General features: G+C 39.4%; 1 protein-coding gene across 1 annotated transcript in view; it reads right to left on the bottom strand.

The window, feature by feature from the left end:
- Positions 1–18,954, bottom strand: part of LOC123791812 (phospholipid-transporting ATPase IB-like) — a 189,411-nt gene extending 170,457 nt beyond the window's left edge. The window contains exons 1-3 of the mRNA XM_087864917.1: positions 18,937–18,954; positions 13,745–13,860; positions 4,025–4,124 (exon numbers count right to left, since the gene is read on the bottom strand). Coding sequence (XP_087721043.1) covers positions 4,025–4,124; positions 13,745–13,845 — 201 coding nt within the window. The 5' untranslated portion in view covers positions 13,846–13,860; positions 18,937–18,954. The remainder of the gene's footprint in view (positions 1–4,024; positions 4,125–13,744; positions 13,861–18,936) is intronic.
- Between the last annotated feature and the right edge of the window lie 4,492 nt (positions 18,955–23,446).

Raw genomic sequence — 23,446 nt, 5'->3', positions numbered from 1 at the left:
ATGAATCTTTCTTATATTTTGCTTAACACTAAAAGTCAGGCTGCTAGTGGCATACCCGGGACATAAGAAAAACATGCAGTGTTAAGTAAAAAGAGGAAGGAGACTCTTAGCATATCAAAACCATCCCTCAAGCAAGACACTAAACATTACATTATGGAGAAGTCACCAGTGCAACGGCTTAACACTTCGGTCACTAATGTGACCTTTCCAATACAATACTTTGATCGCATTTTGAAGAGAATAGTTGATAGCTTAAATGTCTAAAATAGCATCTTTTCAAAGTAGTTAAATCCAGAAGGTCAGTTAACTGAGTCTTCTTTTTGAGGCAGAAGAGAAATTTTTTGGAGGCACAGGAAAATAACATTTCTTGTAATTTCCTGTGGAGAGCACTCTAGGTCTACCCCCCACTGTTTAAAATATGAGAAATAAAGTGGGGAGCCTGGGTAGCTCAGTCAGTTCAGTGCTGACTCTTGATTTTGGCTCAGGTCATGATCTTGGGGTTCTGAGATTGAATCCTGCGTGGGGCTCTGCGCTGAGCATGGAGCCTGCCTTAGATTCTCTCTCTCCCTCTGCCCTTCCCCCACCCCTCTCACCCCTGCTCATACTCTCTAAATAAATAAATAAATAAGTAAATAAATAAATAAATAAATAAATAAATAAATAAACAAATAAAATATAAGAAATAAAGTGATAAACGGTCTGTGGCAGTTTCCTAATGGACGGAAGGGTAGGTGAGATCCTAGATTGGACCCTTTAGTTTTCCAGATTTAGACCAGTTCTTAGGCCTGTATTTTTAGACTTGGGCCTGTGTGTACTCTCTACGCTGCCTTATTTCCTGCTTGCTTAATTATTTGTGTAGCAAAACAATGTCTATTTTGAAGCTCTCGATGATTCTTGTAGTTACTTTAAAAGCAATCTGAGGGGGTGCCCAGGTGGCTCAGTCAGTTAAGCATCTGCCTTTGGCTCAGGTCATGATCTCAGGTCCTGGATCAAGTCCCAAGTTGGGCTTCCCACTGAGCGGGGAGCCTGCTTCTCCCTCTCCCTCTGCCCCTCCCCCTGCTCATGCTCTCTGTCTCTCAAGTAAATACATAAAATCTTTAAAAAATAATAAATTTAAATTAAATAAATAAAATAATATAAAAGCAACTTGAGAACCAGAGGAAGAAAAGGAGAAATTTTAGGATTGCTTGGGCTATCAATTAAATGTGCCTTCCAACTAACTCATATCTGTCCCTCTTCTCCATGTCTCTGACATGCACCTCCAAGCCAGTCTTGTTACTCACAGGCTTCTCTCTGTCTGTTCCTCGGTTGGGTCTAACCAGAGCTGGTGACTTCACTCTACTTCCTGTCACTGACTTTTCCCTAACCTTGGAATACAGTCTGAGCTTCTGAATGTAGCACACGAAGCTTCTTCTAAGCTGACCTCAGCTGACATCTTTAGCTTCTTTTCTACTCTATGCTCCAAACAAAATTTTTGTTGTTTCCAGAACATTTCATACACTAGAGAAAAAATTAATACTTTAAATTTTCATTCAAAATATACAAAAGATTCTCAGAGAAAATTCTACCTCTTTCCCTTCCCTCCTTGGTCCCTGGTTCTTACAAAAGGCAACCCGTGCTTCCTGTTTCTGTGCGTTTGCTCACATAGTCTCCTGTGCCGGAAAGTCCTTCTCTTTGGGGGCTGCCCCTCTGCTTACTGGTAGACGACTCCTCCTCTAATCTTTGGCTCAAATGTCGTCTTTTTTCACTAGCTTTTCCTTTTTTTTTAATAATAATTTTTTATTATATTATGTTAGTCACCATACAGTACATCCTTAGTTTTTGATGTAGTGTTCCATGATTCATTATTTGCGTATAATACCCAGTGCTCAATGCAATATGTGGCCTCCTTAATACTAGCTTTTCTGGAAGCACTCACCCTCAAGCCCAGTGTTCCCCTAACACTTTATAAATATTTCTTAAAGTACTTGTATGTCAAGACTACCAGCTCTCCAAAGGTAGGAGCTATATCTGATAATTCATCCTTGAATTCTTAATTCCACACACAGATTTGGGTACAAACTTATGGGACCTCTATAAATGTTCACTAATGCCAATCATCTAAGTTCAATTCAACAAATTCATTAAATTCTTATCCCAAAACTTGGCCATTTTGAGGGTACTGTTTCTATTCTTAAGGAATTTACAGTTTTCCAGGAAAAATAAAACCAGTTATAACATATAGCACAGATCATTGCTACAGAAGATAAAGATGGGGGAAATTAGCATGGAGTATGACATTTTGTGAAGTTTGAAGGAGGGTGATTTTGAGCTGTGCCTTTAAGAGAATGGGTAGGGTATAGCCAGATGAGAGCCTTTTGGGTTAGGTAATAGAATGAACCAAGGTTTAAAGATGGAAGAAAATTGGGGAATTGTGAGGAGACTTGCCTCTTAGATTGTGTTGGATTGTAGGGTTCATGATGAAAATGAGGTTGAATAAACAGGAATAAACCAAATTATGAAAAGCCTTGAATTTAACGGTTTTGAAAAGATGTTATTCCTAAAAGAAAACAGAGGGAAAGCTTCTAGACATTGGTCTGGCAATGATTTCTTGGATATGATGCCAAAAGTACAGGCAACAAAAGCAAAAATAGATAAGTGGGACTACATCAAACTGAAAAGCTTCTGCACAGCAAGGGGAAACATCAACAAAATGAAAAGGCAACCTAGAGAATAGAAGAACATATTTGAAGCCCCCCATCTGATAAGGATATATAAGGAACTCAATAGGAAAAACAATAATAATTCAATCAAAATAGGTAAAGGACCTGAATAGACATTTCTTCAAAGACAACTTGCAAATGGCCAGGAGGTACATGACAGGTGCTCAACATCACACTAATCATCAGGCAAATGAAATTTCAAACCACAGTGAGATATCACTTCACACAAGTTAGGATGGCTATTAGCAAAACACAAAAAAGTAACAAGTGTTGGTGAGGATGTGAAAAGATTGGAACCCTTGTACATTTCTAGTGGGAATAGAAAATGGTGCTGCTGTTACAGAAAATAATATGAAGCTTTTTTTGAAAAATTAAAAATAGAACTACCATATGGTTCAGCAATCCCACTTCTGGGTATTTATCCAAAAGAGTTGAAATCAGGATTTTGGAGACATAGCAGCACTCCCACATTCATAGCAGAATTTTTCACCATAGCCAAGATATGGGAATAACCTCAATGTCTGTTGATGGATGACTGGACAAAGAAAATGTGGCATATATACAATGGAATATTATTCAGATTTTAAGAAGATGGAAATCCTGCCACACGTAACAACACGGATGTACCTTGAGGACATTATGCTAAGTGAAATGAGCGAGCCACAGAACGACAAATACTGCATAAGTCCACTTATATGAGACATCTAATGTAGATTCATGGAATCAGAGTAAAATGGTGGTGTCAGGGGCTGGAGAGAGGGAGAGATGAGGAGTTGTTATTCAATGAGCATAAAGTTTCAGTTATACAAAATTAGTAAGACCTAGAGATCTGCTGCACAATAGATGTCTATGGTTAACACTGCTGTATTGTACACTTCAATTGTTAAGGGGGTAGATCTCACATTAAGTCTTCTTACTGAATAGAAAGAAAGAAAGAAAGAAAGAAAGAAAGAAAGAAAGAAAGAAAAGAAAATTAGCTATTTCAAACTAGCATTTGGACTTTCTTTAAACTATTCCTTTAAATATATTAAAATTATCCTATCATGGAGGTGGCATAAATTATAAAAGTCGATCCAATAATATCTTATTAGTGATCTAAATCAGGAAGAACTGTGGACCAATTCATATATTGGGCATCCACATGTTTTTCAGCCCAAAAATGGGAGTTTCAGTGTCTTACTGAGTAACTTAAAATTTGGAAGAAGAGAGTTCTCTTCCTACAGTGTTTGAATTTATTCTCTACGTCAAATTCTTATTTTAGCTAAATGAGTTTTTTATATTTTGTTTTCTAAAAAGCTTAATCATGAGTTCAGAAATATTACCTGCAATATAGTAATGAACAGGAAGAAAGCATTAGCACCTTTGCTAAACTGCAGATACAAATATCGAGGGAGGAATGACCACATGCTGTACTTGGCTGTGCTGTAGGTAAAAGAAAAATACCATTGCCAGTTAACACTGTGAACTCTAAAAACGCCAAAGGAAAACTCAGAAGTGGATAAAATATTGTTATAAAACACTGACTCTTTTCTAAAGATTTTTTTGTCATTTTTAAAAACATTCATTGTTATCTGAAAACAATGTCAGGATAAAGAATTTTTCCCATTTCAGGAACTAAGTACTATGAATACAGTAGATAAGCAAGATGCATTCCACATTTTCTAATGGCCTGTAATTCTCGTAACAAAACTTCTAAACATTCCTCTTATAGTTCAAGAATAATAAGAACCACCAATTTTTCTCCCTTCTCTCCTTCATGGTTTCTTTATCACTAAAAGTTATCTTAAATCCTTCAACTCCCCCCCCCCAAATGCTTAAGCCATATCATGGACAAAGAAAATCATCACAGGTGTGTTTCTTGTTTTCTAATTAATCTACTATATTTTAAAATCAGAAAGACCAGGAGTTTTGGGAAGACAGAAGAATAAGAGGATCCTGAGTTCAACTTGTCCCACAAACACACTGAGATAACAGCTCCATCACAAAGAAGCTACACCAAAAAGGGCAGGAGGGGCAGAGTAGCAGTTGGGAACCAAATTCCCGACACAACTAACCACAAACAGGAGGGACAACACAAGTCCCAAGAAGCAGGAGGATCTGATACCATACAGGGTACCACTAGACTTGGGGACTCACACTGATGAGTCCCCAAAAATCTGGCTTTGATCAGGGCTTCAATCCAAGAGATGTAAAACTCAGCAAGCATAACTGGGAGAGCCAGAGAGTGAGAGAAAGCTGAGTCCCTGCCCTTAAAGAGCCAGTATACTAAACTTAGCCCAAGAGCCAACCCAAAAGCAGCAGTTTGAAAAGCAGATAGGGTATACAGGAAGGAGATTTATTTACTAATATTAGAATGTGTGCTGGAGGAGCAGAATCTGCATGAGATTTTTCTAGGAACAAGAGTGTTGGCAGAGGCCGTTTCTCTTTTCCTTCCCCAGCCTGGATAGCCAGATGTTTGTGGAAGCCAGAAATACTCTTCATCTACTTTACTAGCATTAGGGTTCCCCAGCCTGGTATTCCCCTGTGGACCTACCCCATCCAACCTGCTTGATTCCTCAGCAGGCATCCTACCAAAACAGCTCCTGCTCCACCACACCCTGTAAGCAACTCCCACAGGGACCAGCACCACTTCAAAATGACTCCTGCTCTGGAAAGAGAGAGAGAGAGCCCCACATACCAACCTGCCCACAGTTTCTGCAGCCAGGCCTCTCAGCTGGCTATACAGAAAGTAAGCCCTGCCCTACTGTGTATCTGCAGCTGTGGCAGAGAGGCTATTTGCAGACAGGCTGACCTCTGGCCCTGCCCACCAACAAGCCCACAGTAGCCACAGACAGGTCTCTCCACAGTGCAGGGAGCAAACCTTGTCCAGTGCACAAATAGAAGTAAAAGTGGGTCATTGCCGCTGGCTGAACTAAGGGTAGTTGAAGCCCAGCCATAAGAGGCAGGTGCAAGCAGCCCACACAGGGGACACCCCTGGAGGATGTGGCTCTGGAGACCAAGGGAGATTGCACTCTAGGGCACCACTCTTCTACAGAAGGCCATGATATTCAAGTCCAGGAGATGTAAGCAACCTAGCTAATACATAGAAATAGACATAGAGTTAGACAAAATGAGGAGACAGAAGAATATGTCACAAAAGAAAGAACAAGACAAAAATCACAGGAAAATTCCAAAATGAAACAAAAATAATATGCCTGATTAAAAAAAAATTCAAAGTAATGGTCATAAAGATACACATGGGACTTGAGAAAAGAGTGGATGAACTCAGTAAGAACTTCAACAAAGAGACAGAAAAAATTAAAAACCCAGTGAAAGCTGAAGAATTCAATAACAGAAATAAAAAATACACTAGAGGGAACTACAAGCAGATTAGAGGATGCAGAAGAACAGATTAGCAATCTCAAAGACAGGGTAATGGAAAGCAACCAAGCTGAACAGCAAAAAGAAAGATCAATAAAAAATGAGAATAGGTTAAGGAACTCTGTGGCATCATCAAGTGTAATAATATTCACATTATAAGGATCCTAGAAAAAGAAGAGAAAGAGAACGGGGCAAAAAATTTATCTGATGAAATAATAGCTAAAAACGACTCTAATCTGGTGACCTCAAGATATAGGAAGCAGAGAGAGAGTTCCTAACAAGATAAGCCAAAGAATATCCACACCAAGACATATAATAATTAAAATGTCAAAGAGTAATGATAAAGAGAATTTTTTAAGAAGCAAGAGACAAGCAGAGAGTTACATACAAGGAAAACCCCAGAAAGCTATAAGATGATTTTTCAGCAGAAAGTGCAGTGCAGGCCAAAAGGGGGTAGCATGATATATTCAGAATGCTAAAATAAAAATAAAAATAAAAAATAAAAACCCTACAACTAAGAATAGTCTATCCAGCAAGGTTACCATTCAGAAAAGAGAAAGAGGTAAGGAGTTCCCCAGACAAACAAAAGTTAAAGGAGTTCATCACCACTAAAGCAGTCTTATCAGAAAATGTGTAAGGAAATTCTTTACATGGAAAGAAAAGGCCAATTAGAAGAAAATTATGAAAGGAAAAAATTTCACAAGTAAAAGCAAATGTAGTAAAGGTAGTAGATTAATCACTTATAAAGTGACTATGAAGGTTAAAAGACAAAAGTAGTGGGGTGCTTATGTGGCTCAGTTTGTTAAGTGTTCGACTTCAACTCAAGTCATGATTTCAGGGTCCTGATATTGAGCCCCACGTCAGGCTCCCCAATCAGGGGGGTCTGCTTCTCCCACTCTCTCCCTCTCTGCCCCTCCCCCTGCTTGTGCTCACATCTCTCTCTCTCAAATAAATAAAATCTTTATTAAAAAGAGACAAAAGTAGTAAAATTATCTACAAAAAAATTGGTCAAAATAAAAGACATAAAATATGACATCATATACATAAAACAGAGGGGGAAGTAAAAATTTAGTGCTTTTAGAAGGTGCTTGAACTTAAGTGACTATCAACTTAACATAGACTGCTACATACATAAGATGTCATATATATATATATGAAGATGTCATATATATATAAAGATGTCATATATATATATATATATGACATTAACAATAGATCAAAATCCTGTAACAGTTACACAAAAAATAAAGAGAAAGAAATCTAAGCATAACACTAAAGAAAGCCATCAAACCCACAAGGAAAGAGAGCAAGAAAAGAAAGGAACAGAGAACTACAAAAGCAACCAGAAGCAACTGACAAAATGTCAATTAATACCTAACAATAATTAAATGTAAATGGACTAAATGCTCAAATCAAAATACATGGGGTACTGAATAGATAAAAACAAACAAGAATAATCTCTAAGCTGCTTATACGATACTCACTTCAGACCTGAAGACATACAGACTGAAAGGGAAGGTATGAAAAAACATACCAAGCAAATGGAAGCTTAAAAAAAAAAAAGTTGGGATAACAATACTTATATCAGACTAAGTAAACCTTAAAACGAAGACTATAGCAAGAGACAATACACAATACACAATACACTACATAATGATAAAGGGATTAATCCAACAAGAGGATATAACAATTGTAAATATCTATGCCTTCAACATAGGAGCACCTAAACACAGAAAGCAAACACAGTAATAAAGGAAGAAACTGACAGTAATACAGTTAATAGTAAAGGACTTCAACACTCCACCTACATCAATGGATGGACAATTCAGACAGAAAATCAACAAGGAAACAGTAGCTGTGAACTAGATTGAGCCAGATGGATCTGATAGATATAAACAGGATAGTCCATCCAAAAGAGCAGAATACACATTCTTTTCAAGTGCACATAGAACATTCCCTAGAGTAGAGCATAGGTTAGGTCACAAAACAAGTCTCAATAAATTTAGAAGACTAAAATAATATCAAGTATCTTTTCTGACCAAAATGATATGAAACTAGAAATCAATTACAAAAAAAACTGTAAAAAACACAAGCATGGGGTGCCTGGGTTACTCATCTGCCTTCAGCTCAGGACATGATCCCAGGGTCCTGGGACCGAGCTCAGTGTCTGACTCCCTGCTCAGCATGGAGTCTGCTTCTCCCTCTCCCCCTCCTCCCCACTCCTTCACACATGTGCTCTCTGTTAAATAAATAAATAAAATCTTAAAAACAAAACAAGACAAAAACATAAGCACATGGAGGCTAAATAACGTGCACCTAATCAATGAAGAAATCAAAAAATACATGGAAATGAATGAAATTGAAAACACAATGGTCCAAAATCTTTGGGACACAGTAAAAACCTATCCTAAGAAGGAAGTTTATAGTGATACAGGCTTATTTCAAGAAATGTAAAAAAACAAAAAAAAATCTCAAACAACCTAACCTTACACCTAAAGGAGCTAGAAAAAGAAGAATGAATGAAGTCCAAAGCTAGTAGAAGGAAGGAGACAATAAAGATTAGAGTGGAAATAAATAAAATGAAACAAAAACATTAGAAAAAGATAAAGAACCAGTTCTTGGTTTCATTTAAAAAGATAAAGTTGATAAATTCTAACCAGAGTCATCAAGGAAAAATGATTCAAATAAATAAAATCAGAAATGGAGGAGAAATAACCAACACCACAGAAATAAAAGGATTATAAGAGAATATCATGAAAAAATTATATGCCAAAAGTTGGACAACCTAGAAGAAATGGATAAATTCCTAGAAACATACAATATTCCAAAACTGAAGCAGGAAGAAATAGAAAATTTGGACACACAGATTACTAATACTGAAAATCAATTGGTAACCAAAAATCTCCAAGCAAACAAAAGTCCAGGACCAGATAGTTCCACAGGTGAATTCTGCCAAACTTTCGGAAAAGAGTTAATACATAGTCTTCTCAGACTATTCCAAAAAAAAGAAAAAGAAGAGGAAGAAAAACCTCCAAATTCATTCTACAAGGCCAGCATTACCCTAATATTAAAACCAGATAAAGACACTACAAAAAAGAAAATGACGGGCCAATATCCCTGATGAGAATAGATTCAAAAATCCTCAATAAAATATTACCAAACTGAATTCAACAATACATTAAAAGAATCATTCACCAGGATCAAATATTTATTCCAGAGATGCAAATGTGGTTCAATATTTGCAAATCAATTAGTGTGATGTACCACATCAACAAGAAAAAGGATAAAAACATATGATCATCCTAATAGATGCAGAAAAAGCAGTTGACAGGGGCGCCTGGGTGGCACAGCGGTTAAGCGTCTGCCTTCGGCTCAGGGCGTGATCCCAGCGTTCTGGGATCGAGCCCCACATCAGGCTCCTCTGCTATGAGCCTGCTTCTTCCTCTCCTACTCCCCCTGCTTGTGTTCCCTCTCTCGCTGGCTGTCTCTATCTCTGTCGAATAAGTAAATAAAATCTTTAAAAAAAAAGAAAAGAAAAAGCAGTTGACAAAATAGATCATCCATTCTTGATAAAAACTCTGAACAAAATAGGTTTAGAGGAAACATACTTCAACATACTAAAGGTTTTATATGAAAAACCCACAGCTAACACTGTACTCAACAATGAAGACTGACAGCTTTTCATCTAAGATCAAAAACAAAAAAAAAGATGTCCACTCTCACCAGTTTTATTCAAAACAGTACTTTTAGTCCTAGCCACAGCAATCAGAAAAAAAAAAGATATCTAAATTGATCAGGAAGAAAAGCTCTATTTGTAGATGACATACCATATATGAAAAACACTTAAAGCTCCACCATTAGAACTGAGAAATTAATTTAGTAAAGTTGGAGAATACAAAATTAATATACAGAAATGTGTTGTGTTTCTAATAATGTGTTGTGCAACTAATAATGAAGTTGCAGGAAGAGAAATCAAGAAAAATATCCCATTTACAATTGCATCAAAAATAATACCTAGGAATACACTTAACCAAGGAGGTGAAAAAGCTGTACTCTGAAAACTATAAAACAGTGATGAAAAAAACGGAAGATGACACAAACAAATAGCAAGATATTTCATGCTCATGGATTGGAAGAATCAATATTTTTTATTTTTTATTTTTTTATAGTAATATTTTTTATTATATTATATTAGTCACCAAACAGTACATCCCCGGTTTCCGATGTAAGGCTCGATGATTCATTAGTTGTGTATAACACCCAGTGCACCATGCAATACGTGCCCTCCTTACTACCCATCACCGGTCTATCCCATTCCCCCGCCCCCCTCCCCTCTGAAGCCCTCAGTTTGTTTCTCATAGTCCATAGTCTCTCGTGTTTCATTCCCCCTTCTGATTACCCCCCTTTCTTTATCCCTTTCTTTCCCTACCGATCATCCTAGTTCTTATGTTCCATAGATGAGAGAAACTATATGATAATTGTCTTTCTCTGCTTGACTTATTTCACTTAGCATTATCTCCTCCAGTGCCGTCCATGTTGCAGCAAATGTTGAGAATTCGTTCTTTCTGATAGCTGAGTAATATTCCATTGTATATATGGACCACAACTTCTTAATCCAGTCATCTGTTGAAGGGCATCTCGGTTCCTTCCACGATTTAGCTATTGTGGACAATGCTGCTATGAACATTGGGGTGCATATGGCCCTTCTCTTCACTACGTCTGTCTCTTGGGGGTAAATACCCAGTAGTGCAATGGCTGGGTCATACGGTAGCTCAATTTTTAACTTTTTAAGGGACCTCCACACTGTTTTCCAGAGTGGCTGTACCAACTTGCATTCCCACCAACAATGTAGGAGGGATCCCCTTTCTCCACATCCTCCCCAACAATTGTTGTTTCTTGCCTTGTCTATTTTTGCCATTCTAACTGGCGTAAGGTGGTATCTCAGTGTGGTTTTGATTTGAATTTCCCTGATGGCTAATGATTTTGAACATTTTTTCATGTGTCTGTTAGCCATTTGTATGTCTTCATTGGAAAAGTGTCTGTTCATATCTTCTGCCCATTTTTTTATTTATTTGTTTCTCATGTATTGAGTTTGAGAAGTTCTTTGTAGGTCTTGGATACCAGTCTTTTATTTGTAGTATCATTTGCAAATATATCCTCCCATTCTGTGGGCTGCCTCTTAGTTTTTTTGACTGTTTCCTTGGCTGTGCAGAAGCTTTTTATCTTGATGAAGTCCCACAAGTTCATTTTATCTTTTGTTTCTCTTGCCTTTGGAGATGTGTCATGAAAAAGGTTGTTGTGTCCGATGTCATAGAGGTTGCTGCTTATGTTCTCCTCTAGGATTTTGATGGATTCCTGTCTCACATCGAGGTCTTTCATCCATTTGGAGTTTATTTTTGTGTATGGTGTGAGAGAGTGGTCAAGTTTCATTCTTTTGCATGTAGCTGACCAATTTTCCCAGCACCATTTATTGAAGAGACTGTCTTTTTTCCACTGGATGTTTTTTCCCGCTTTATCAAAGATTAGTTGCCCAAAGAGCCAAGGTTCCATTTCTGGGTTCTCTATTCTGTTCCGTTGGTCTATGTGTCTGTTTTTGTGCCAGTACCAGGCTGTCTTTGTGATCACAGCTTTGTAGTACAGCTTGAAATCTGGCATTGTGATGCCCCCAGCTTTGTTTTTCCTTTTCAACAATTCCTTGGCGATTCAGGGCCTTTTCTGATTCCACACAAATTTAAGGGCTGTTTGTTCCAGTTGGAAGAATCAATATGTTTTAAGTGTGCATACTATCCAAAGCAATCTATAGATTTAATGCAATCCCTATCAAAATACCAACATTTTTCACAGAACTAGAATAGTCCTCAAATTTGTATGAAGCCACAAAAGACCCCAAATAGCCAAATCAATCTTAAGATAGAAGAACAAAGCTAGACATATCATAGCCCCAGATTTCAAGATTTATAATAAAGCTATAGCAATCAAAACAGTATGGTACCAGCACAAATATAAACACATAGATTAATAGAACAGAATAGAGCTCAGAAATAAACCCACACTTACATGATCACTTAATCTATGACATAGGAGGCAAGAATATACAATGGGGAAAAGAGAGTTTAATAAATGGTACTGGGAAAACTGGACAGCTAAATGCAAAAGAATGAAACTGGACCACTTTCTTACACTATGCACAAAAATAAACGCAAAATGGATTAAAGATCATAAATCTCCTAAGAGAACACATAAGCAGTTATTTCTTTGGCATTGGATGTAGAAACATTTTTCTAGATATGTCTAGTCTGGCAAGGGAAACAAAAGCAAAATTAAACTATCGGGACTACACCAAAATAAAAAGCTTTTGCACAGTGAAGGAAACCATAAACAAAAAAATAGGCACCCTCCTGAGTGGGAGAAGATATTTGCAAATGACCTATCCAATTAGAAGTTAACATCTAAAACATATAAAGAACTTATTCAACTTAACACCTGCCCACAATTAATCTGATTAAAAATGGGCTGAGGACCTAAACAGACATTTTTGCAAAGAAGACATACAGATGGCCAACAGACACAAAAAGATGCTCAACATCACTAATCATCAAGGAAATGCAAATTAAAACCACAATGAGATATCACCCTACACCTGTCAGAATGGCTAACATAAAAAACACAAGAAATAACAAGGATGTGGAGAAAAAGGAACACTTGTGCCCTGTTGGTGGGAATGCAGACTGGTACAGCCACTGTGGAAAACAGTATGGAGGTTCCTTGAAAATTTTAAAAAATGATTACCATATGATCTAGTAATTCACTTTGGATATTTACCCAAAGAGAACAAAAACAGAAATTCACAAAAATATAAGCATGCCTATATTTACTGCAGCATTATTTACAATAGCCAAGATATAGAAGCAACCAAAGTGCCCATTCATAGTTGAATGGGCAAAGAAGATGTGGTGCATACACACAACAGAATATTAGTCACAAAAAAGAATGAAATCTTGCCATTTGCAACAGTGTGGATGGACCTAGAGGGTATAATCCTAAGTGAAATAAGCTGTCAGAGAAAGACAAATACTGTATGATTGCAGTCATATAGGAATTTAAGAAAGAAACAAAGAAAAAAGAGACAGACTCAAATGCAGAGAATGAACTGGTGGTTGCAGAGAGAGGTGAGTGGGGGGATGGGGAAAGTAGGTAAAGGGGATTAAGAGTACAGTTATCTTGATGAGCACTGAGTAATGTATAGAACTATTGAATCACTATATTGTAATCCTGAAATTAATATAACACTGTATGTTAATTAAAATGCAATAAAAAAAAAGCCTAATGCTCACTTCCCCAGTATAGGATATTGGTGGAGAATTCAGCAGATCTGTGAGGTTCCACTGGAAAGCACTTCACCTCATAGGTAGGTGTTACTAAAGAGAGCTCCCAAATGGCTGTGTGCTGCATGGTATTGCCATGAACCGGAACAAGTGAGAGGAGAGCCCAACTCAGAGAAAGAAACCTTGAAGGTGAGATGAAAACACAGCCTATTTTAGGTGATGAACTTGAGAATTCAAAGTTTGTCAAGGTCTGAGACAACTGTTATAGCCTGAAGCATCCACACCAAGTGATTTTTTGCAGGACAGGATCACATCTTCTTCCTCCTTCCTCTCCTCCCAGCTACGCACACTTCTCACCTGATCACGTTTTTGCAGAAACTGTTCCTCAGGGGTTCATTAAGGTAAATGGTGCGGACTTTGGACACATCTGATTCTTGCAGAGATTGTTGCCAGCCCATCTTTTCCTCCACCTTCTGACAGCCCAAAGAGAAATTGACAGGTCCTGCAGCAAGAAGGCACAGGGATGTTACACAGAAATGCAAATGAAGTCAGGCTCCAGGGAAAGTAGGAAGTGCACTGCATGTTCTGGTCGGGCACTTCAGCCTCTGTGAGTCTCTGGAGGCAGCCTGCTTTCTTAGCCCCCAGCTCCTCATCTGCCCAATCCACTTCTTCAGGGTTCACACCCCCTAGAACTCCCCTGCCACCCTGCATTGCAGGGGCAGTTCTAGTTCCCTCACAGCTCCCACATCCCCATCCCCTCCCCAGCCCCAGAGGCTCTGGGCAGGCACTGACATTCTGCCCAAGGAGGAGACTAGGGACCACACAGTGATATAGGACCCAGCACTTGGGCTCAGAAAGAGGAGAGGGGAGGGGGGAAGGTGAAGAGGGCTGGAGGAGGGGGAGGATAGAGTGTCTTGGCTGAGGAGTAATAGTTCCCTGACCAGAGAACAGCCCCTGGCCATGATGGCCTTAACATTGCCCACAGTTTGACTAAATTTTAAACAGATGTCTTATCCATAGACTCCTGAATGCCATTTTCTTTTTGCTAACATAAAACATCTACTTTAGAAAACATAATTGTAAATTCTTACTCTACTCCCTTTGAAATGTATATAAACGTCCTTTAAAGCCCCTTGCCAGCTTTAAGATCCAGGGAATGCCTTTCTCAAGGACCTGGGATGTCTCTGAAATGTAATCATCAGAGAAGATCTCCATGGTAAGGTAGGAGCCTAACTTCAGGGAGTGCCTTGCTCCAAGTGTAAAACTCCCTCCTGTCATGAAGATAAGAGAGAATGTACTTATTCTTTGGGCAAAACCAATTAGCAGACAAGTGGCCAATGACAATCCCCACCTTCCCCACCCCAACTCTTATAAACTCTACCATCTTTTGTTTCAGCTGAGGTGAGTTCAATTTCTCTCCCCTATTGCAATAGTCTTGAATAAAGTCTTCCTTGCCTGGTTAACTTTGCCCAGGAAATGTTTACTTTGATATCTCCTAAACCAAAGATGAATGATATTTTTGATCAAGGGGCCAAGGAAAGTCCCATTTGTTTCTGATGAGAAGTAGAGGCTAGTATGCCCTCAACAGTAAGAAGCATCTTTGTGCCAGGGTCCATATGCTCAGATTTCCTCAGACTTGTTAAAAGTCCTGTAGTGCAGGATTATATGGATATGCAGATCCTGGAGCAAAGGAACTTTCCCGCCATCATTCCATGTTTAGTTTAGCTATTTCTCTTCAAGCATTTCCCTAACCAGCCCTCCATGTGTGAGGGTGAAGAAACAAAAGGGGAGTGATAGTTAACTAAGGAGCTGCTGATGCAAATAGATAAAGCTCAAATCACCTGACTAGAGACCTGTGATCTTCAAGGCTACCTGCTGACTTGCTACCTGAGAGAAGATGCTGGTGACCAAGTATCCTAGTTTTAAGACCTAAGCTCATGTCCCAGCTCACACACGAGGTGCCTCCCACTACACCAGCATGTCTGTTTGGCAAATAACTGGTCTGTTAGAGTGGCCCCCTTAAAGTGAGTAATAGTAAAAAATGAGCCAGCACAGAATCTATGAAAAAGTAATGCAGCCATTTGCCCAAAAAATGACAAAGTATAAGGAACAAAAGACAAAGGAAATTCTTATTTGCACATCAAAAGAACAAAGTTACAAAACACACATAAAATGTATTTCCTGTAAAAGAAATTAAATATGGCCATTATGAAACAAGAGGTCAAAAAAAGAAACAAAAATTTATCTTTTAAAGTGATAATGAAACAGCAGACGAATTTTTTAGGTGACCTGAAAGAGCTCAGAGAAGAAATGAAAGAGAAATATCTTAAGAAAAAGGAAAGCCATGTTAGAAGTGACTATGATAACAGACAGCTGAAAAGAGGGATGTCCTGCGCGGACTACAGGAAACTAAGCAAAATGCGGGGCACCTGGGTGTCTCAGTCGGTTAAGCAGCTGTTCAGCTCAGGTCATGATCCTGGGCTCCTGGGATCGAGACCCATGTTAGGCCCCCTGTTCAGTGGGGAGACTGCTTCTCCCTCTCCCTCTGCCCTTCCCCTGCTTGTGCTCTCTCTCTCTCTCTCTCTCTCTCTCACTTGCTCTCATTCTGACAAATAAAATCTAAAAAAAAGAAAGAGAAAAAGAAAAACTAAGGAAAATGAAATGAAAAAGAGCACAGAAGATAAAGAACTGGAGAAAAATTGTAAATGTGGGACAAAGGATACCCAATGCATGTATATTCGTTGTCCTTGAGGAAGAAATAAAAAATAAAACAAATAAAAATATTGGTAAAAATAGACCTTTCTTTAATGAGAACATGACTAAGAAAGACCTGACACAAAATAAATGCCAAGACACTTCCTGGCAAAGTTTATTGGATTTTAAGAATAATGAAAAAAATCATTATTAGACAAATCAAATCACTTATGAAGGTTGGAGAGAGAGGGCATATTGGGGCCACACTCAGACAGTTGAAACATTCAAGCTAGAAGCAGGAGATCCATATATCCTATCAAGAAATGAATGAAAAGCTGATAAACAAGATGTAGAAAGCAGTGACTTACCTGGATATAAAAATAAGACTTTATATAATGGTAGGCCATCTTATTGTGACCAAACTTTCTGTTGAAACAGCTTCAAATGCTGACTTTAAGGGGCAAGAAAAGGCTTTTTAAATTCATTTGGTAACATAGTAGCTATTATCAAGTCAAATTTCAATCAAAAACAAAAATGAAGAGAAGTAGGCAAAAAATTCAAAAAGCACTTTTCTCCTGAAGAAATTTGCCAATTAATGCTAAAGTTAGCTGTGGGGAAACAGGGGGTATCTAAGTCAAGGCTCAGGTTGTGCCCAAAATGGAGACCTTGAGAAAACCCCATAGTCACACAGGCTCATCTCAGGGTCAGAGTGAAGTAGACAGAATGTTACTCCATTATCCATTCAACCACTCCCACAGGGCTTTGGGGAGAGTTGTGTTGGTATCATTCTGAGGAAGGAGAGAAAAAGAGAAAAAGAGACAGGAACAGAGACAGACAGAGAGAGAAAGGATGATGGGAAGGAGGGAGGTTTCTAGCAGAATAACCCAAAGTGGCATCATGAGAGTTGTCCAAGAAATCTCAAGCATTGTCAGTTTAAAGTGGTTCAGAATTAGTAGTGCTACAAGGTAAAAGCAAATATGAATCCTCTCCAAAGAAAAATATCCTCATCCTAGGCCTCAAAGAACCCCCAAAAATTATTTATCAAAGGAAAGAAATACTATACAAAAGAAGCAAAAACTATAAGAACCATTACAAACAAAAGACCACAGAAACTACCCACTATAGATTTCAGATGCTTGAATTAGAAGATACAGATTTCTTTTTTATTATTATTATTATATTTTTATTATATTTTGTTAGTCACCATACAGTACATCCCTGGTTTTTTATGTAAAGTTCGATGATTCATTTTAACACCCAGTGCACCATGCAATACATGCCCTCCTTACTACCCATCACCAGTCTATCCCATTCCCCCACCCCCTCCCCTCTGAAGCCCTCAGTTTGTTTCTCAGAGTCCATAGTCTCTCATACTTCATTCCCCCTTCTGATTACCCCCCTTTTCTTTATCCCTTTCTTCTCCTACCGATCTTCCTATTTCTTATGTTCCATAGATGAGAGAAACCATCAGATTTCTTTAAACGAAAATAAACATGCTTATTATGAAGAAAAATATTCTTTAAAATAATTATATGGAGAGAAACTATGGGAAGTGACCCAGAAATTTGAAATAGAACCAAATAAAATCTCTAAAATAGGAGAAGTCTTAATGAAACTTAAAAATTCAATGGACAAATTTGGCAGCAGATAGGATACTGCTGAGGGGAAAATAATAAAGTTGATATATAAATCAGAGCAATTACCCAAAATACAGTATGGGGAAGCAGGAAGACAGAATATACAGAAAAGAGCTTAGGAGATAGGTAAATGAAGTAAGAAAATCTAACAAAATTTCAATTGAGTCCTGATGGGGGAGGGAGTGAAGGGGGAAGAGGAGAGAGGGAGAAGAAGGAAGAGAGAGTGAGAGGGAGAGAGACAGAAAAAGAGGGAGGGGGAGAGAGAGAGAGAGAGAGAGAGAAATGGGACAAAAACAACATGTGGACATGCCTGGGTGGCTCAGTTGGTTAAGCATCTGCCTTCAGCTCAGGTCATGATCCCAGGGTCCTGGGATCAAGTTCCACTCCAGGCTCCTTGCTCAGCAGGGAGCCTGCTTCTCCCTCTGCCTGCCACTGCCCCTGCTTGTGCTCTCTCATGCACTAATAAATAAATAAAATCTTTAAAAAAAAAAAAAAGAAAGAAAGAAAAGCAACAGTCACACTTAGATTTATAGTGAATATGCAGGGGGAAAAAGTGAAAATCTTAAAAGCAACCAGAAAAAAAAAAAAATAAGAGGAAGGAACTCTGCCCAAAATATTTTATGAAGCCACATTATGACACCAAAACCAAAGTTATTACAAGACAAAAAAAAAAAGTACAAATTAAAATCCTTCATAAACATGAATACAAAAATCCTTAGCAAAATACTAAAACTTAAAAACTCAAATCTACCAATATTTAAAATGATTACACATCATGACTTTTATGGGTTGAAATGCATCTTCACACCAAAAGAAGATATGTTGATGTCCTAACCCCCAGTACCTCAGAATGTGACCTTATTTCAAAATAAGCTTAGTCTGTTCAGGCTGCTCTAATTAAATACCACAGACTAGGTAGCTCATAAACAAATTTATTTCTCACGGTTTTGAAGGCTGAGAAGTCCAAGATCAGGGCACCAGCATGGTGGTTTTGGTGAAGGCCAGGTTTCCTGGTTCACAGCTGGTGCTTTCTCCCTGTCCCCTCACAGAGTGGAAGGGGCTACAGAGCTCTCTGGGCCCTCTTTTATACAACACTGATCCCATTTGCAAGGGCTCTACCTGCATGCTTAAGGACCTCCCAAAGGCTCTACCTGCTAATACCCTCATCATTGGTGGTTAGGATTTCAACACGTGGGGTGAGGGGAGAGGGACACAAACATTCAGACCATAGCTTAAGTTCCTTGCAGAGTTAACCAAATTAAGATAATGTCAAAGGGTGCACCCTAATCCAATATGACTGTTGTCCTTATGAAAGGGGGACTTTGGTCACAGAGACAGATACACATATAGAGGGAAGACAATGTGAAGAGACAGGAATAATGCCATGAGAGATAGAGAATGGAATCAAGCTGCTACAAACCAAGGAACATCTGGAGCTCCCAGAAGCTGGAAGAGGCAAAGAATGATTCTTTGCCCAGAGGTTTCAAATAGAGCATGATCCTGCCAACACCTTGATTTCAGACTTCTATCCTTGAGAGTTCTGAGACAATAGATTTCTGTTGTTCTAAGTCACCCAGTTTGTGGTACTTTCCTATAATAACCCTAGGAAACTGATAATGATCTAGTGGGGTTTATTCCAAGAAAGGAAGTTTGATTCATCATTTGAAAATAAAATGATGTAATTTATCATCTCACAAGACTAAAAGAAAAGAGCTCTATGATAATCTCAATAGATACAGAAGAAGCATTTGACAAATTTCAACATCAATTGATAAAAACTCTTAGCAAGCCAAGAAAATAGGGTAAGTTTTTCCACCTGATGAAGGATATCTATGAAAAACCTGCAGCAAATATCAGACTTGATTGTGAAAGACCAAATGCTTTCTTCCTAAGACCGACAACAATGAAGGCTGTCCTTACTCACCACGTGAATACAATATTGTACTGGAGGTTCTTGTCAAAGCAATAAGGCAAGACAAATAAAAAGCAAAGAGCAAAGAAATAGAACTCTATTAACAAACTACACCATGGCCTATGTAAAATACTCTCAAAGAATCTATTTTAAAAACTCTGCTGGTGTAACATGTAAAAATAATTGGAGATTAAGACTCCCATGCTCATAAAGAGAAAAAAAACTGATTAAACTGAAAATCAACAACTCTTCATAGATCCATCAGAGAATTCAGGTGACAGAGCAGGTTTTCACTCCAAAAACGGAAGAGTTGGGTGAATACAGAGAATCACAATTTATCTCTGGGGCAAGCAACTGGTAGAAAGATGTAGAGGGTAACTGACTAATTGCAGAAGGCTGAACCATGCACTAGCTTTGAGATAAAATCTCCTGGGGACACAGCCTACGAGGGGGACCTTAAGGAGCACCACCAGTTTCTCAGGGTGAAGATCAGAGAAAAGGTCCCTCATGCTTCCAGCAAGGGAAGGGGAAAAGGGACCATTATAAAATATGCCCGGCACATCCGTTCCCCTCAACAAAGGCCTGCCCTCAAGGAAAAGTATTTTACCAAAGTCTCACCAACATGGAAAAAGGGAAATACCTAACTTTAGCTCATTCTAGTCTTAGTCTTCCTGTTTCACTTAACAGGGAAAAAGAAAACAAAACAAAACAAAAAACAACCTAAAAGGTCCTTGTGAAGAACAAAACCAAATCATAGGATTATAGAACATTTGCCTGCTCCTGCACTTACCACAACATGAACACTGTTCCTGTACAGTAAGAGGGAATTAACTGCAGCTGAAAGAACTGGCTAAGAGTCTGTTTAAGAAGGAGTCTCTAGGGAAACCAAAACTACACCCTGAATCTACAGCTGCATATGGAACAATTTCCAGGGGCAGGAAAGGGGAGGCTAAAAACTAGCTGAGCAACTCCTACACATAAAGTGAATGAAAAGCCCACATCAGAGTGTAGGGGAGGCTGGCACTCTCTCACTGTGAACCCTGCCAGACGTGGGGCAACCCATAGTCAGGAGAGAACTCAAAACCCTGAGCTTCTCCCTGAGGAGTGAAGGGTTCGAACCCCCATTGGCACCCTGACTTTTACCTGCATCGTAGAAGTGAGCCCCCAAAACATCTCATGGGGCTGCACCCACAAGACTCACAAGACTACGGTGAACTGAGAAGTTGTTCTTAAAGGTTTCACATATGCAAATGCACTTACCTCAGGACCAAGCAGAGGCAGCCAACTGAAAAGTGCCTACCTAGACTTTCTGTGAAAGAGACTTACTTTCTTATGCTAAAGCACAGGTTTGAGGGGCTGGCATCCACATTAACCACATCTAGGGGTCTGCAGAAATTCTCCCCAAACACAGAGGCCTGTGGGCTCCATCTTTGCACTCCCCTTTGCCACCCTCCAGCCCTCTGGTATCTCCTGGAGTGGAGCTTATAGCTCCATCTGGTGACCTGGTTTAGCAGCTGACAGGGCTTATGCTCCTGAGTCCCACTGGACTGTAACCAACGGAGAAAGAGTTTTCACCTAGCTTCCCCCCCCACCAAGGCAGAGCATACAGGCAACAGACAGAGGAGTCCAGTCTCTCTGCGAAGTGGGCTATTAACTTATCTTCTTAGGTGTCACCTGAGGGGCAGACTTCTAATCAAACATCTGAAGGCCTGAAGTCATCCTCTCCAGAGACCTTGATGGCACTGTCTTGGTACTCAGCCACCCTCCAGAACACCAGTATCTCCCAGACGGAAGTTTTACACTCAGCTGATACCCCAGTTTCTGCAACTTACACCCCAGTTTTTGTGGCTGCCACTCAGGGGACACTTCTTGATTGCCTGGCTCTGGGGGCCAGTGGGGCTTACATTCCTGAGCCTCATGGGATGGCACTGTAGCAGTCAGAGAGCTGGTTCCTGGCCAGCACCACCCCCAGGGCATGTCACAGACAGCAGACTGAAACACAGCCCCAGTCTTTCTGTGGAAGAGACCTATTGGCTGGTCCTGGAGCTTCAGCCTGAGGGGCAGGCTACTGGTTTGGCACACTAAGGGCTGTTGAAATATTCTCTAGGGATGGATGTCAGTGGATGCTAGCTTGTGCTCTCCCTCTACCTCATTCCGGGTTGCCAGTATCTCCCAGAAAGGAGCTGGTACTCTTGTCTGGGCACCCCAATTTTGTGACTGCTGCCCAGGGGACACCTCTAGGTTGCCTGGCTCTTAACCAGCAGGATTTATTCTCATGGGTCCCATAAGGCTATAACCAACAGAGAAAGAATTCTTAACCAGCTACCACCCCCAGGGAACAGCAGAGTGGCAACTGTCTTTCCGTGAAACAGGCCTATTAGCTTTGTAGCTGCAGCCTGAGGGACAGGCTTCTAATCAAGCACACGTCTAACGGCTATCTGGAATCCTCTCCAGAGACCTCAAGGGTGGTACCATCTTTGCAGCTGCAATCCAGGGGACACCTCTAGATTGCCTGGCTCTGGTAGCCTCTGGGGCTTACGCTCAGGGTCCTGCAGGACTACACATATTTGTATACATTAAAAACTGACACCTGAGGGTCTATGCACCAATCAGGAAATGAAAACACTAACTTTAAAAGATATCTGCACACCCATTTTCACTGCAGCATTATTTATAATAGTCAATATATGGAAACAACCTAAGTATCCACTGGTGAATGAATAATAAAGAAAACATGGTATATGTATATATATATACAATTAAATATTATTCAGCCATAAAAAAAGAAGAAAATCTTGCCATCAGCAACATGGATGGACCATGAGGACACTATGCTAACTGAATTAATGCAGAGAAAGACAAATACCATATTATCTCACTCACATGTGGTAATCAAAACAAAGAAAAAACCAAGCTCATCGATCCAGAAAACAGATTGGTGATTGCCAGAGGTAGGGATGGGGAGTGGGCAAACTTTAAAAGGAGGTCAAAAGGTACAACTTTTGGTTACAAAATAAATAAATCCTGGGGATATAACATGTAGCATGGTGACTATAGTTAATAATACTGTATTGCATATTTAAAAGTTGCTAAGAGTAAATCTTAAAAGTTTCCATCACAAGAGAAAAAATTTGTAACTATGTGTGACAACAGATGCTAACTAGACTTGTGGTGATTACTTCACAATATATACAAATATCTAATCATTATGTTGTATACCTGAAACTAATGTTGTATGTCAATTATATCTCAATTTAAGAAAAAAAGTTGTACATAGAGGGGCAACTGGGTGACTCAGTTGATTAAGTCCAACTCTTTTTTTTTTTTAAAGATTTTATTTATTTATTCGACAAAGACAGAGACAGCCAGCGAGAGAGGGAACACAAGCAGGGGAAGTGGGAGAGGAAGAAGCAGGCTCACAGCGGAGGAGCCTGATGTGGGGCTCGATCCCATAACGCCGGGGATCACGCCCTGAGCCAAAGGCAGACGCTTAACCGCTGTGCCACCCAGGTGCCCCTAAGTCCAACTCTTAATCTCAGCTCAGGTCTTTTTTTTTTTTTTTAAGATTTTATTTATTTATTTGACAGAGATAGAGACAGCCAGCGAGAGAGGGAACACAAGCAGGGGGAGTGGGAGAGGAAGAAGCAGGCTCATAGCAGAAGAGCCTGATGTGGGGCTCGATCCCATAACGCCGGGATCACGCCCTGAGCCGAAGGCAGATGCTTAACCGCTGTGCCACCCAGGCGCCCCTCAGCTCAGGTCTTGATCTCAGGGCATCAAGCCTACTTTTTAAAAAAAGTTAAACATAGAATTTCT

The sequence above is a fragment of the Ursus americanus genome, chromosome 10 (genome assembly GCF_024610735.1).
Source record: "Ursus americanus isolate L20-20 chromosome 10, mUrsAme1.1.p, whole genome shotgun sequence".
NCBI classification, from domain to species: Eukaryota; Metazoa; Chordata; class Mammalia; order Carnivora; family Ursidae; genus Ursus; species Ursus americanus.
This window is presented reverse-complemented; position numbering and strand designations above follow the sequence as displayed.